Source organism: Ptychodera flava, unplaced genomic scaffold, assembly GCF_041260155.1.
Source record: "Ptychodera flava strain L36383 unplaced genomic scaffold, AS_Pfla_20210202 Scaffold_35__1_contigs__length_1935909_pilon, whole genome shotgun sequence".
Taxonomy (NCBI): Eukaryota; Metazoa; Hemichordata; class Enteropneusta; family Ptychoderidae; genus Ptychodera; species Ptychodera flava.
In genome coordinates, this window is record NW_027248357.1 from 182,620 (window position 1) to 199,156 (window position 16,537).

Consider the following 16,537-nt stretch of genomic DNA (forward strand, 5'->3'; position numbering starts at 1 on the left):
AACTCGGTGTATACAAGTCCGAGTTAGCAGTGAACTCGGTGTATACAAGTCCGAGTTAGCAGTGAACTCGGTGTACACAAGTCCGAGTACTCGGACTTCAATGTCCGACTCGGTGTTTGTACTCGGAGAATGCTTTTTGAGGTACTCTTACATAGTACCTCCAGAGGGAAATTTCACAGCACTTCCAGCTTTCAACATGGTTACCAGGGATAGCAGGCATTATTGATGGCACTCACATCAGACTGAGTGCTTGCATCGGTGTGGAGTTCAAGATTATGTGAACAGGAAGGGTTATCCATCAATGCAACTCCAGGTGAGCAAAACTGAGAATACTCATTTCTTCCTTTATTGTATTAGACCAGAAGTATTAACTCAATTATGTCCCAGCTTGAGAATACTGTAAATATTTTTGAACTAATATAAAATGATGGAATGAACAGCTAATCAATAAATTTTACAGATCAATAATGTAGTTTACTTTACTATCCATTGACAGTTGTGCATCTGTTAAGGTTTAAATACTTTTCATTTTTATTCAGGTAATTGTCGATGATAACTTGTTGATAACTAATGCCTACACTGGATGGCCAGGCTGTACACATGACGCTCGTGTTCTCCGAAACTCTTCCCTGTCTACAAGAATGGAGACCAATGAAATGATGATGGCTCCTGGAACTTACATCATTGGTGACTCTGCATACCCTCTGAGAGACTGGCTTATTACTCCTTTCAGAGATAATGGTTTCCTATCTATTCAGCAACGCAGATTTAATCGTGCAATTTCCTCCTGCCGTCAAAGTGTTGAGCGATCAATTGGGCATTTAAAGGGGCGTGTCCGAAGGCTAAGGGAATTGCCAATGCATGATCCAGAATATGTGTGTGAGACTGTCATTGCTGGATGCATCATTCACAATCTGTGCATCATTCACCAGGATGATGTGGAGAATTATATTGATTTGGATCCACAGTACATCGATGATCCAAACCAATATCCTAATATTCATATAAATGCACCAGGTGGGGTAGCCAGAAGGCAGCAACTTATGAATGCTTTGCACTGAGAGTTTTCTGTGCTAACATTGTTTGGCAATTTAACAATATAATATTATTATAGAAGTGTTTCTGAAATTATTAACTTACCTATAAAAAAAAGAGTAGTCTAATTTTAGGAATTGCCAATGTTCAGAAGATGAATGAAGTCAATTAAAAAAATAAATTTATTAGAATTTTGCATGATTTTCAGATAATATTTTGAAAAACAACCCTTATATACAAAAACTACACTTTCCCCTCTATACAATGTTTGGTTCCTTGAAAAAGTGTGTACTGTGTCTTGAATGACCATAGTCGGCCATATTTCTATTGGAGATGTGTATTTTTTATTGAACGAATTTGATTTTTTTTTCATATTTACGACTCCTCAAGCACATCGTTCTCGAGATTCAAAATTTTTGATCACTACCATAATGAACAAATTTATCTTTATCTCGATGAAATCATGTCTATTTTCAAATTCAAAGTCTAACCTTTTGATGCAATAAACTTCTGACGTCGCACGGATACGCATACTAGTACACCTTGGCCACGTCGGCCATCTTGTTTTTCCACTACCACGTGTCCTCACCACTGTTCATATTTACGACTCATCAAGGACACCGTTCTCGAGATTCAAATTGTTGATCGCTTCCATAATGAACAATTTACCTTTAGCTAGATGAAATCTTGTCTATTTTCACAAATACAAAGTCTAATCTTTTGACGCAAAATCTTCTGACGTCGTAAGGATATGCATACCGTACACCTTAGCCACATCGGCCACCTTGTTTTTCCACTAACACTAACAGTAACACGTATCATCGCGACTTGTTACCATACAAAGAGTGAAACACTTACCTGACTTTTTCCTGTGACGGTCCTCTAGATGCACTAAGGTTTATGAAGCAGCTTTAGTGCCGTTACCTTGCTTCGAATTGCCAGCAATAGCCGGCCTTCGACGATAATTCTGACGATGAGTACTACGGCTTTACTCTAGCCAGAGTGTAACGAGGGGATAGCGCCCTCAAACCACAGATACCCAGAAACCATGGTCATCATGCTTCCCATAGACTACCATGTATCAGAATCAAAGTGAGAGTGAGACTTGAGTGGACACTGTGGGTCATCAGTATGTATTAGGGAGATGGTGCAGTGGCAAAGAATGTGAAATTTTCAGAAGAGTTACTTTCAGAATGTGCTTAGGAATACAATTCAGAATAACATTCAGACACTCACTATGTGAGATAATATTCTGTATATTCCAGAAGAGTCCTTTCAGAATGTGCTTTGGAATACAATTCAGAATAATATTTAGACACTCACTATGTGAGATAATATTCTGTATATTCTAGAAGTAACAAGTCATTGACAATGACATAGTCCCCACATGTGATAAGAGTATTAGTCTTGATGGGCAGGGAAATGAGGTCATTAAGAAGTATCACTGGAGTGTATATGTTCAGATCTATGGACACATAGGTCTATGTCATTGTTCCCATTTTGAAACAAGAGGCATGTCTAAGTTATGGTTCTAAATCGGGACAAAAGATCAGACCTCTAGCTGTATTGGCCTGCCAAGAAATACATATGTGCATAATAAATGAGGTACAAGATGTGACATCTTAAGGTCTACTATCCTATCAAATTGAAGCGTAAAGAACTTGTGGTTACTGAGTTATGCATATATATGCATATTCAAGGTCAAAGGTCATCAAGGTCACGTGACATTTTGAAAAAAACCCACATTGTATTGCTAATTAATCCATATATGAGTCATTCCACGGTAAAGTGCACCCAATAGTGTGACATACACCTGAAAATTTTAATCTTAGAATTTGCAGCAGAAAGTTATGTAGGTTGAATGGGCAACATGTCTACATCATGGAAATATGCACCTCGAGATAAATATGCTATCAGGTTTATTAGGGTGGTCAGGTGATTGACCCGATGTCATGACCACTTCTAACGCGTGTAACAAGGACATACACTGTGCACAAAAGAAATGCATGCCTTTCATGTTGCTTATTAGATCCACAATATTGATCAATAATGAATTAAAGTGAGATTATCATTCTGATACATGTTACCAAAATAAGAAAATTAAAATTTTATACAGTTTACTGGGGTAGATAGACATCTTGTCATGACATCTAACGCGTGTAACATATGGACGGTCCATTGTACCGGTATATAGAAATTCATGCTTTCTTGTTGCTTATTAGATCCACAATATTGATCAATAATGAATTGAAGTGAGATTATCATTCTGTTACATGGTACCAAGCATAAGAAAATTAATATTTTGTACAGTTTACTGGGGTAGACAGACATCTTGTCATGACATCTAACGCGTGTAACATATGGACGGTCCATTTGTGTATGTAAGAAATTCCTGCTTTCGGTTTGCTTACTTAGATCCACAATATTGATCAATAATGTATTGTGAGATTATCATTCTGTTACATGTTACCAAAATAAGAAAATTAATATTTTGTAGGGTTTACTGGGGTAGACAGACATCTTGTCATGGCATCTAACGCGTGTAACATATGGACGGTTCATTGTGTATATAAGAAATTCATTCTTTTGTTGTTGCCTGTAGATCCGTAGTACTGATAAAAACAATTGTGGTGAGATAGATTATCATCCTGTTATTTGAGTCAATTGCACCTTTTAAACATTTCTGACATTTTATGGGAAGTCTATTGGGTGTACAACATAACTGTTCAACATTGTTTATAAACTTTCAAGTTTCAAGCTAATCCCAATACCACATAACAATCACTGCACTGGGTTGGTGGAATACTGTGTGTATTTTACGTTTTCTACTCAGCACATCAAAATACATCAAACATGGGATCCATAAAAAGTATGCCCTCTAAGCCTATTTGGCATGCCATGACTCATGAATATTCTCTGTCACTCAAAACAATTTTCAGTTGAATTATACATTGTGACACAAGAAAATTTCACAAATTTTTCAGTTGACTCTAAAGCTTCCTGAAATCTCTTGTTAGAGGGCACTGTCACTGTCCACAAACTGCATTTTGTTAATCCTGCTTCGCTCACATGACCTGTAGAGTAAGCACATAATTTTCTCCTGAATGCTTAGATTTAGGGCTTAACCACGCCAAGTGCACTTTGCATGTTCTTTCATCCATCACCATTTTTCACTCATTTACATTCTCTTTCATTTTCCCATTTCTCTTTCTTTGAGCACTTGCCAGTCCCAAGCCTGGAGAGAGTGGGAGGGAGCCCTAACTTAATATTTCCTTCTAATGACATCTTTTTTAATATGCTTCCTGCCTCTGAATTCTATTTACTTAACATATTGATATGAGATATCGTCTTTAGACCATCAAGGGATCATTTCATTTTGACTGGTGATTGTTGAATATCTTCAAATTCTGCAAAACATTACACCTTAGTCCAGATTGTGGAGGTATTTTAACAACCCTCTTCAGAAGTCACATGAAGTGGTCCCTATACATCCTATGGCTCAGTTGTATAGGGGACCACTTCATATGACTTCTTAAGAGGGTTGTTAAAATACCTCCACAATCTGGACTAAAGTGTAATCAGAGAACAGTGCAAAATAAAACATTGGCCACTTGAATATTGACAGGTAAGTTGGAGTGTATTCAAAGGTAAGTTTCAGGGCAAAATACAACATTGTTACTTGAATATTGGACAGGTAAGTTTCAGGGCAAAATACAACATTGGCTATTGGAATATTTACAGGTAAGTCAGAGTGTATTGAAAGGTAAGTGTTCGGGGAGAACAATTTGATTTCTTAGTGGTGGATGGAGGAAGGTTTTGAAAATATTGTTGACCAGTGAAGGACAAAATATCTTGATCATGTAATGTCTTGATGAAAAAAGGCAAAACATATCAAAAAACAATTGCTGTCACAGTGACGTTGGGAAAACATTTGCCGGAACAGCCATTTTCTCTATTCTCCTGCAAATCAAATGGTTATAACCTTCAAAGGTGGTAGCTCAGTGATCTTTTCCTTCACCACAGAGGTCAAGCTGAATGTGTTCCCTTGAAACCTACATCAAAATGTGTCATTCAACTGCATTCAACAATACCTGGGCATCGCACAAGTACTAAATTAGTTTAAGGTAAGTATTTATTCAAAACTGTCTGTGACAGTTGATTAAGTAACCAGCTACCAAAGTTGATAAACCCCTATTAATTCCCTAGCCACATTCCTATCTTCATTGATAGGAACATTGCTAGGAAGTTAACAGTGGTTTACCAACTTTGGTATCTGGATACTTTGGACATTCTTTGTAAAAACTGACAAAAACGTTTCTCCAACTCCAGGAAAAAGACTCAATATTGTGAGTCTAAAGGCATTTAAACACATAACTCGTTGAGTCAACAATTTTTAGCTACTGAAGAGTATCAGTTACACTTTCATATACAGGTACACGTCCAGGAGTGAAAGTCCTCTCTACAAATTTGTAGAGCAAGTTATGAGAAATATGCAGTTAAACGTGCATCACAACAATGTACACAGTGCCATCGGCTTGCGACGTCACCTGGAAAGGTAGATTTCTAACTAACTCTCTTGTCTTTCAAACATTTCAAATTCCAACATTAACATGCCTGTCTGCAAGCAAAGATCGATTTAGAAATACGGAAAAAAATTATGGAAAAATATGTTCATAACAAATAGAACAACACTTGACAAAATACTCTGTAAAAATTGCCTTGAATGATGAGAAAAGTCCACTTCAGGTAAGTTCATTAATGTTGACATTCTGGGGTAAATTCATTCAGTTAACAGGTATTTACTTTGTTCTTTGGCACACTATGTCACAGTGTGTGACGGCCTAACGGTAAGTAATCCAAGCTTGTCTGCATGCATAAATGTTTGGCATAAAATATTGCATTATGATGATTTACTACTGATTTCATCTTCATTGAAAATGAAGTGTCCTCTCGATGTCAATAATTTAAGATTGACTGTATTTATAATGTCTTCCATGGGCAACCAAGATACGTCGTCTTGTGAGGGCCAGATGTACCTTCCATTTCCAACTTTTTTCATATATTTTACCTGGTAGAGGGCATCATCTTGTTGAACGATCTGCAGGAAAAATATATTGAGTAGTGTCAATATTAGAAGTGATGCTTACAATATTTCCATTACAAAAGTACTTTATCTATGAAGATTTATGGTTGCTATGGCATTGCTATAATCATGGTTAACGTCGGGGAATGACACAGAGACCGGGACCATTGGCCCGTATAGGTCACCACGATATTATTTGAGCACAATGAACCAAAATTACCTTTCTTCTGCACATTTAACAGCAATCAAAACAAGAATTTCTGAGGCAATTTGATTATAGAATGAGATTTCGAGGTATACTCTTGTCTTTTCCATTAATATTTATGCTATTATCCTCAGCTCTCTAGAGACTAGGACAGCATTAGTAAACATTACAGGAATAAAACATGAAAAGACTGAGACCTTCCTACATCTGAATTTAATCACATTGTTGTTGAAATTGTAACATTTGGGTTGTACAAACCAGCAAGCTCAATCATACCTGTCCAAGGAACACTTGTGGACGGCCTCGTGTATTGTACACATTGGTCAGCACATAGTCACAAATATGTAATTTACACCTGCAAAAGAAATAAAGTGCACATATTTAAAATATTTGAGAGTACAGTTATAATCATATTTCATTTTAATATGACATTTCTAGTTTATGGAATTACAAATTCCTTTATCATAGAAACAAAAACTGCAAATATGAAAAATTGTATGTGATTTGGCATGTTCTACATCTATACACATTAACAGAGAGTGTTTAAAAAAAAAGAAATCAAGTCTGTACTCCATTTAACAAAGTCTACATTGTGCAAAAAAAAAAGAATGCCCACAATCTCATGAAAGACAACTGCATTCAACATATTGATAGAGGACCTCGTACTTGAGATAGAGTACTGACCTTTCATCTGCTTGTGTACTTTTACACTCATCATCATTAGACTGGATGACACTTGGCTCGTTAGACTGGATGACACCAGGCGTGTTAGACTGGATGACACTAGGCTCGTTAGACTGGATGACACTAGGCTCGTTAGACTGGATGACACTAGGCGTGTTAAACTCGATGATACTAGGCTCGCTAGACTGGATGACATTAGGCTCATTGTTAGACTGGATGACACTTGGCTCATTGTTAGACTGGATGACACTTGGCTCATTAGACTGGATGACACTAGGCTCATTAGACTGGATGACATATGGCTCATTAGACTGGATGACACCAGGCGTGTTAGACTGGATGACACTAGGCTCGTTAGACTGGATGACACTAGGTTCGTTTGACTCGATGACACAGGGCTCATTAGACTGGATGACACCAGGCGTGTTAGACTGGATGACACAAGGCTCATTAGACTGGATGACACCAGGCGTGTTAGACTGGATGACACAAGGCTCGTTACACTGGATGACACTGGGTTCAGGATTCACATCTGAAAGTGAAATGACAATATATAAATAAAGTTAGTTTTCCAATGCAGAACCCCATCTTTACACTGAAGTACACGTGTACAATATATGCAGGTAAGTTGACGATTTAAATTTTCACCCATTAGGTACAATTGAATTCACATCTAAAACACCGCATTGATAATGCACAAGTCTTTGTTCTTTATATGTTGATGGTGTTAAAGTATGATTGAGTGCTTACCATGATGAACATTCTTTATGGGGAACAGCTTCAGATCTCTCCAGGGCTCTACCCACTCCTGATTGTCACACTCATCTGCATTTCCCAGCATGCAATGGCTGCAATAGCATGACAATGGTCGTTTCTTCAGTACGTACGCCTCTCCAGTGCTTAGTACTGAATGGAGTTGCCGGGTCCCTTTCACAGTTTTTACCAGACGAGATGGCCTGTTACGCTGGATGTTGTAGGTAGGTATCCAATAGAAAGTTCGTTTAAATGACTCAGACTCCTTTGACAGTGATTTACGACAGAAATCATAGACAGACTTTGCATCACTGGGTATGAATACTTCATTCTTGACAGCTCTGGTTATTGCAGCCTTGACGACACCTCCCTCACCATCACACGGTCCTTTTCCATGCCTTGACCCAAAGAAATTTCTCTCCAGTGTGCAGTTCATGTCTTCTTTGGCAAAAGATACGTCAGCAAACGGTGTGCGTGATTTATATTGTGCAGCACATCCATCAGAGAAGATAATCATTTTCTGCATGTCTAGATTTCTTCTGTCTTTCATATGGGTGTTGACAATGCCTGTGAAAACGTGTACAGCATGGCTATCATGGTTCAAATCGTCGGATACGAATACGATGGCTTCTCTCACTTCTTTACCGTTTTCTTTGTAGTATGCAATAACTGGATGGATTGTGACTTGAGTATGAGTCCAGTGTGCAGCTTGCACTTCATTCTGTAGTTGGCACGTATAATTTTCTGCGAAGTCCATGCAAAGAACTACAGTGTCAGATGGATGTTTCTTTGTTGCATTCGTAAACTGAGCATACTGCCAGTAAGCATTAAAGAGATGTTGAGGAAAAGGTGTGAGCTCTTCTATAAGTTCATTTACCAAGTCTTCTGTGGTGCCTGTTTTTCTGACAAGAGATTTCTTCTTCCTATTTTCAGCTCCTTCTGACACAGTTTCCCACCTGTACCAAGTTACTGTAGACTTGTGTCTCATCAATGGCGACAGTCTTTCTTTGATGAGGTATACACCGCACTCTGTACAACTTCTTTTGATGCAGTCAAGCTTGTGGTACTGACTTCCATCTTCTTTGTGGCATAAGCTAATGTCGTTAGCATCATATTTATTCTTTATCCTGACATCTAGTAAGTTATGTCGCTGAGCTGCCTTATTGATTTCTTTCAGTTTCAGTTCCACATTTATGCAATATTCACACAAACACTGATTGAACTGTCGTTGTTTCTGCAGCTTCACATTTTTCGGCCTCAGTTCACAAAACTTTGACAGCCCAACTTGTTCTCCTGAATCTGAATTTTCCTGCAACCACTGGTGATGTACATCTTTGAGAGATCTGTTAAGGATGTGCTGTTGTTGTAGTGTTTTCTTTCTGACACTGTTTTTGCCTGGCAACTCAACGGACTGGTCCGGACGGATATAAAAATCCTGGATGGACTGTGCTGTAGTATTTGATACACTGTCTGATCTCCTCTTCCTTTCCAACTTACTAATGGATGATGCCTTCACCAAAGTCTGCCATCTGATACCAAGCTGTCGACTAAGGTTTCTCTTGATACCATATTTTCTTTTTGTGCTTCTAGCTAGTGCCATCAGGAATGCTCTTCTCGCCGACTTTGCATTATCAAGGGACTTAAAGGTCGATCTTACAGTCCTACACACATTTTCAAGTTTTTCCTTTTCTTTGATAGATGTCAGACCAATTTTTTTAACTGCAGCTTTCTTTTTTGGAGACAGATTTTCCAACAGTCCCTTGACAACAGTTGCATACTTTCTTGGGGATGCTGGGAGATGCCTTTTGACTCTACAGATGGCTTTCCTTCTTGTATTTTGCTTTGCGTAACCAGAACATGACTGGGACTTGGTCGATGCTTGTTCTTTCTGTTTATCTGTAGCCTCTAATCTCTGTTTCATCTGTTTTTCTCTTCTCTTCTGAGCCTGTCTCTCTCTTATTCTTCTTCTCTTTTGTGACGACATTGATGCCCTTTGTTGACGTTTCTTCTCACGCCAGTATTCCCTTCTTTTTTCTTGTCTGTCTCTATCTAGCCTGGTAAATGGCCGACGAATTACACTAGCCTCTTTTTGTAGCAAGGGTTCTAATTTTCTTCTTGCTCTCATCTTTTGCATTCGTAATCTTGCCGTCTCTCTTTGTTGTTGCTTCTGTTTTTCACTTGAGTTTTGTCGGTATTGTTTAGATCTCTCTTTGCTCTTCTCTTGATATACCCTCCAGCGGTCTGCATCAGCCATCACTTTTTCTCTATACCTCTTCATGTACATTGCTCCTTTTGAAGTGCTACGACAATTTTCTCTCTCTTCATTCAAGGAACTCAGGCTGCTATCAGGCGCCCTATCCTCTTCCACATTGTTCAGTAGTCTCTCCATACACCGTAACTTCATTTTCAGAGCCATCGTTTTCAATCTCTGATATGGTAGATACTGAATTGGCAATTCGAAAATATATCACGAATTTCACTGTTGAAGTCACTTTCACTTATGTCATCCAATGACAGCATGAAATAGATGAGTCTTGAGTTGGGAGTATTCAATATGGAGATGATGTCATTCAATTTGAATTTGATCCCTGGAGCATCAAAGTTTATAAGATAAGGTAAGTGTTGTGAAATGATGACAGCATCTGAACCGGAAAGTCTGGTAAAACCAACATGAAGGTGTTCAAGGGAACCACACTGACTTAAAGACAAGACATCCTCCTTGTCTTTAAAAATGTTCACGCATTCTGAGAGAACAAGTATCCTGAGGCTAGGTAAGGAAGGAAGAAATAGTAAAGTTGACAACTGACAGCTGGATAAATCAAGGTAAGTGAGGTACTTTGAACGAGAAAGATGTTCGATGAAGAGAGAATCTATTTCAAATACAGGTAGATGTATCTGAGCATAAGGTATTGCAAAGGTTCGAAACTGGTAAGCGTGACACAAAATCTCTTGAATCTGGTGAGTATCGATCTCTACACAGCCATCGACTTCTACAGTTCTCCACAGGACAGTCTCTGTTTTGATGAGCAAATATAGTTGTCTACAACACAGACTCACTGAACCCAGAAGTTCCTGCAGTGTTATGTACTGGAGTATCTTCACAATCAAATTTGGTGGTAGTTTCAAAAACATTGATGCTGATTTACACACTATCTTGCCAGCTGAGCATAACACACCATTTCAGGCTGTGAAGAAAGATGAAAAACATGTAAACTCATCATGGGGATAAGTTACAAGTGCATGGAAGGTGACCATACCAAATGATACATATGCTGTTGAAATATTTCTATACAGGGACATTTACTATTTTTAAGTTTTGACAATTTTTCAATATCTTTGTTCCGTTACGTAATTAACAGTCCCTTGTTCCACCTCATATTTATTCCTAATATACCAAATATATTATTTATAAGCACAGCCTGTGTATCTGTAGTGACTATTGTAATTGTTGACAAATGAATTCACATTCTAGCTTTACTGCAATTTTTGTGAAAAATTCAAACTTCACACAAACTTTTTTAGTTGATTGGTTAAATGCTGGGCATGTCATAATGCTGCAGGTAATTTAACAAAAACACAGCAGTGAATACACCGAACAAAAGTAGTAAACATTGGAAAAAAGTTACAGATGCAGAATTACATAAAGCCTCCTATCACATGCCAAATGTCCAGACATAACATAAATTCAGGAAGTTCACAGGCTTCATGAAGTAAAAATATCTTTTGTCATGTCCCACAAAGTTCTACAAAATTTCTATGCAGTGTTTGCAGTAAGTGGGGTTTAACTAATTGAAAGCTGAATTGTACTAAAACAATGTCTTATCTTTCCAAATGTTTACCTGTATCATTCGTAAAAAAATTGACAAAAGAATTACTAGACGTTTCTTACACAAAAGAACCATTCGCGCTGATATTTTACGTTCATTGAGATGCAAATTATGATGCATCACAGTCCCTCCACGGAGTGGAGGGCCTAGGGAGGGACTATGGATGCACTGTGACCGGATTTTTTTTTGGATTTTCCTGGCTCCGAGGTTAAAAAAGGAAGTTATCAGTACCTATTTTTAAGTTAGACAAAAGCAATGACGACAAAAGAGTTTTCGTTCTAAGAATTTAGACTCTGTTACTTCTCACTGATTAATTAGTATCCCTCCAGTCTAAGCAATGCCATCCCCGATAAAAATGGTTTATTCCTAAGTACCGAGACGAGCAGGGCATGGCCGCACAGTTTCGCTGTCAACGGCAAACGATCCCGATCTTTGAAGTTATGGAAATTATCCTCAAAAGCATACTAAGTTTTACGGCTCGGTAGTTTGTTGTTAAAAACTTTCATCTATCAGAATTTAGGCTTCTATTCAAGAAAGCAAATTTACATTCTCACAAGTCATTTGATGATCTGAATCGTAATTCACGGTGCACATCGACTGTTTCTCTCATAAAAATCATACATCGGATGTTCGTTCTCAATAATCTTCACATAACTATCGTCACATTTGACAAAATATCAATAATCGTCACCAGTTACGTGTGTTAGAACCGTCAAACTGAGCAAAAATGTGCAAAGCAGTCTTGGAACGCGGCACTGATTTTCAAAAATGTTGACAGAAAATTGATATGAACCGCAATTCACGGTGTACATCGGCTCTTTCTCTCATAAAATATCATACATCAGACGTTCATTTTCAATAACCTTCACATAACTATCATCACATTTGACAAAATATTAACAATCGTCATCAGTTACGTATGTGAGAACCGTCAAACTTAGCAAAAATGTCGAAAGCAGTCTTGGAACTCGGCACTGATTTTCAAAAAGTTGACAGAAAATTGATCTGAACCGTAATTTACGGTGTACATCAGCTCAGATTTCTCACATACAAAATCATTGGTTGGATATTCGTTCTCTGTAATCTTCACATAACTATCGTCACATTTGACAAAATATTAATAATCGTCCACAGTTACGTGTGTGAGAACCGTCAAACTGAGCAAAAATGTCCAAAGTACCATGTTGGAATCATAGGGCTCCAATGACGCGTCATTAATTTTCAAAAAGTTGACAGAAAATTTGTTGATAATGAGACTTTTTTATCACCAACTGAAAGTTTATGATATTCCTACAAATATTTTAGCAAATTTGAAAATACTTACACATTCGTAACGGCATTACGGACGTAACAAAATGGACATCAGACCTCCTCCGGCCACCTCACCGCAGACGACGCGTCGAATGACGCGGCCACTTGACGACAGCATTGCCTGAGTAGACTGCCATCTCGAGGTGAGATAAGTCTAGCGACGTTGTTTCGAGATTTTATTTAATTCAACCCGAAGTACGAAACTAACAATCGTAACATTGTGGACAACATCACGACAGCATTCTTTTTCAATTTCTTAAAAAAAAAACCCTGAAATAATTTAGTTCTGGACCTTCTTCAACTGAAAGCCGAATGTGATCACCAAATATACCATTGACGTTTTCTTCCTTACTCTCGTGTCATTTCGTATGACAACGACTAAAAGGTATGTTCTATGTTGGACACTCGTATGTTACGTCCGTTAGTAATATTTTGGCCAAACTTTTTGGCCACACCACCAAAATTGGATTGATGAATTTATATACATATAAAAGTATTTGGATACATTAACATTATTAAACATCCAAACCTGATCAATTCATCAACGTACAGAATATATGTAATCAAACATCTAGCTACTCATCCTATGTCACAAATTTGAGTTAAAAAAATACACACAGTACACAATTCGAGCCGAAAAAATTTATTTTAATATTTTACACAATTCCTTCAAATTGTCTTTTTTATCAGCTGTCATAAAGTTCTAAAAAAAACAAAACAAAGAAATCATGTACAGGTAAAAACATTTAGAAATTAAGCACAGGTAAGTATTGCATATCAATTGTTGCACCTTACTGTGGAATGACTCATATGCCAAAATTCAGACCTCTAGCTCTATTGGCTTGCCCATAATTATATATGGGCATAATTAACGAGGTAAAGCATGTGTTGTCATAAGGTCTCCCATCCTACTAAATATAAAGGACATAGCACTTGTGGTTACTTATTTATTGACATAATCGTGTATTTTAGGTAAAAGGTTATCGAGGTCACATGACATTTTGTCAAAAAATTTCTATCCTATAGTCTGTCCCTATATACTAAAAATCATACATTTACCTCTATTGCTTGCTCAAAATTAGATATGCACATAATTAATGAGGTACAATATGTGGCGTCATAAGGTGTCCCATCATACCAAATATGAAGGGTGTAGCACTTGTGGTTACTGAGTTATGGACAAATATGTATATTTGAGGTCAAAGGTCACCGAGGTCACGTGGCATTTTGTCAAAAAAATTGTATTGCTAAGTTATCCCTATATACCAAAAATCAGACCTCTAGCTTTATTGGCTTGCTCAAAATTAGATATGTGCATAATTAATGAGGTACAATATGTGGCGTCATAAGGTGTCCCATCATACCAAATATGAAGGGTGTAGCACTTGTGGTTACTGAGTTTTGGACAAATATGTATATTTGAGGTCAAAGGTCACCGAGGTCACGTGACATTTTGTCAAAATAATTGTATTGCTAAGTTATCCCTATATACCAAAAATCAGACCTCTAGCTCTATTGGCTCGCTCCAAATTAGATATGTGCATAATTAATGAGGTACAATATGTGGCGTCATAAGGTGTCCCATCATACCAAATATGAAGGGTGTAGCACTTGTCGTTACTGAGTTATGGACAAATATGTATATTTGAGGTCAAAGGTCACTGAGGTCACATGACATTTTGTCAAAAAAATTGTATTGCTAAGTTATCCCTATATACCAAAAATCAGACCTCTAGCTCTATTGGCTCGCTCAAAATTAGATATGTGCATAATTAATGAGGAACAATATGTGGCGTCATAAGGTGTCCCATCATACCAAATATGAAGAGTGTAGCACTTGTGGTTACTGAGTTATGCACAAATATGTATATTTGAGGTCAAAGGTAATTGAGGTCACGTGACATTTTGTCAAAAAATTGCATTGCTAAGTTATCCTTACATACCAAAAATCAGACCTCTGGCTCTATTGGCTCGCTCAAAATTAGATATGCACATAATTAATGAGGAACAATATGTGGCGTCATAAGGTGTCCCATCATACCAAATATGAAGGGTGTAGCATTAGTGATTACTGAGTTATGGACAAATATGTATATTTGAGGTCAAAGGTCACATGACATTTTGTCAAAGCGTCTGAGATATCTGCGTGAACGGATGGACTCACATGGATGGACTAACGGACTGACATGACCCAATCTATGAGCCCCCTGGACTTTATCTGTGGGGACTAAAAACTGTGTCACTGCATCCTTTTTGCAATATGAATACGATGAGAAACTAAATTTTATTTTTCTTGGCCTTATACATGGGAGTCTATGGACTGCCTTATACATGGGAGTCTATGGACTGCCTTATACATGGGAGTCTATGGACTGCCTTATACATGGGAGTCTATGGACTGCCTTATACATGGGAGTCTATGGACTTCCTTATACATGGGAGTCTATGGACTGCCTTATACATGGGAGTCTATGGAGGTGAAAACTAAAAAGTCCTCTAACACGGCCAAATTTGATCGCATTGTGAAACAAATCAACCTGCATCTGTATGAGGTTGAGTACTATCCTTTTACCAAGTTTGAACGAAATCGCTCCAGGCGTCTCTGAGATATCTGCGTGAACGAAAAAAAAGTCATAAAATATGCAAATGAGCAATTAATTAATAAGCCACCCCACCAAAATCTAATCAGATCTAAGTCTCATCATGTTAATACCAAATACCAAATTGCATGACATTGGACCTAAGGGTTCTTAAGTTATGAGTGGAACAAAATCTGTCTACGGACGGACGGACAGACGGACGGACGGACGGACGGACAGACGGACGGACGGACAGACGGACACACACACAGACATTGTGGTGACATAGGACACCTTTGTGCTTCGCACCACGGTGTTCAAAAATTAAAACTGTGATAACTTCATTAATATGCAAGCCACGCCCACCAAAACCTTTTCAGTTCTAGCCATTTGAATTCTGAAGATGTGTATCCAATTTGACTGAAATCCGTTCAGCCGTTTTTGAGATATTGGGGATACAGGCACACACACACACAGACAGACATGGCTAAACCATATGCTCACTTGTGTGAACACGTGAGCAAAAAAAGCAGTAAATCAAAACTTTGATGGGTGTTAAGACTTGCCAGCCATAAAATTAACTCTCCTGAACAGCCATAGAGAGGCATTTTAGCCAAATCTGATGTGTGCAGTGTCTGAGATGACCTTTCTTGTAACATTGAAACCATGAACGCACGGCTAATATGACAAAAACTGCCTTTTTAACTGTTATTTTGGTCATAAAAAAGCATCATCCTACAGAAAACCTGAGACACAAAGGAAAACAGTTGCATCAATGAAAACGAAAGATATTTTGTGAACACACCACCGCTAAGTTGAGGAAAGACAGGAGGGTTTATTGCAAAAAAGGAGAACGTAAATGCCTACAAAGTATAGAATAAAGCACAAGATGAAACGGCAAATATAAAGCAGTAAAGGGCATAGAACTAGTGCCCTCGCAGATCTCAAACTAAGTACTATCAAACTTACAATACAAACAGTCAAAATAGAAGTAGCAAACTAACCTACAGTAAAATGAGCAAAATATATGGGAGAGGGCCCCTTCAGTCAAGCAACCGAG

General features: G+C 37.9%; 2 protein-coding genes and 1 long non-coding RNA gene across 4 annotated transcripts in view; 1 reads left to right on the forward strand and 2 right to left on the reverse strand.

Moving 5' to 3' along the window:
- LOC139127702 (uncharacterized) overlaps window positions 1–16,537 on the reverse strand; it is a 34,153-nt gene that overhangs the window by 15,084 nt on the left and 2,532 nt on the right. The gene's annotated exons all lie outside the window — the stretch shown is intronic.
- On the forward strand, window positions 211–1,560 carry LOC139127725 (uncharacterized). The gene is made up of 2 exons (XR_011551096.1): window positions 211–313; window positions 540–1,560. It is a non-coding gene; the product is annotated as an uncharacterized lncRNA (long non-coding RNA).
- Window positions 5,150–13,511, reverse strand: LOC139127718 (uncharacterized). 2 transcript variants are annotated; one of them, XM_070693614.1, is made up of 5 exons: window positions 12,912–13,511; window positions 7,758–10,945; window positions 7,008–7,539; window positions 6,600–6,678; window positions 5,150–6,133 (listed from the first exon to the last, which is right to left on the reverse strand). In XM_070693614.1, the coding sequence occupies exons 2-5, from the start codon at window positions 10,174–10,176 to the stop codon at window positions 5,936–5,938; spliced, it is 3,228 nt and encodes a 1,075-aa protein (XP_070549715.1). In that variant the 5' UTR covers window positions 10,177–10,945; window positions 12,912–13,511; the 3' UTR covers window positions 5,150–5,935. The 2 variants fall into 2 exon arrangements, with proteins under 2 accessions (XP_070549715.1, XP_070549716.1); XM_070693615.1 differs by lacking the exon at window positions 12,912–13,511 and having other exon boundaries at window positions 7,758–10,527; window positions 10,818–12,799.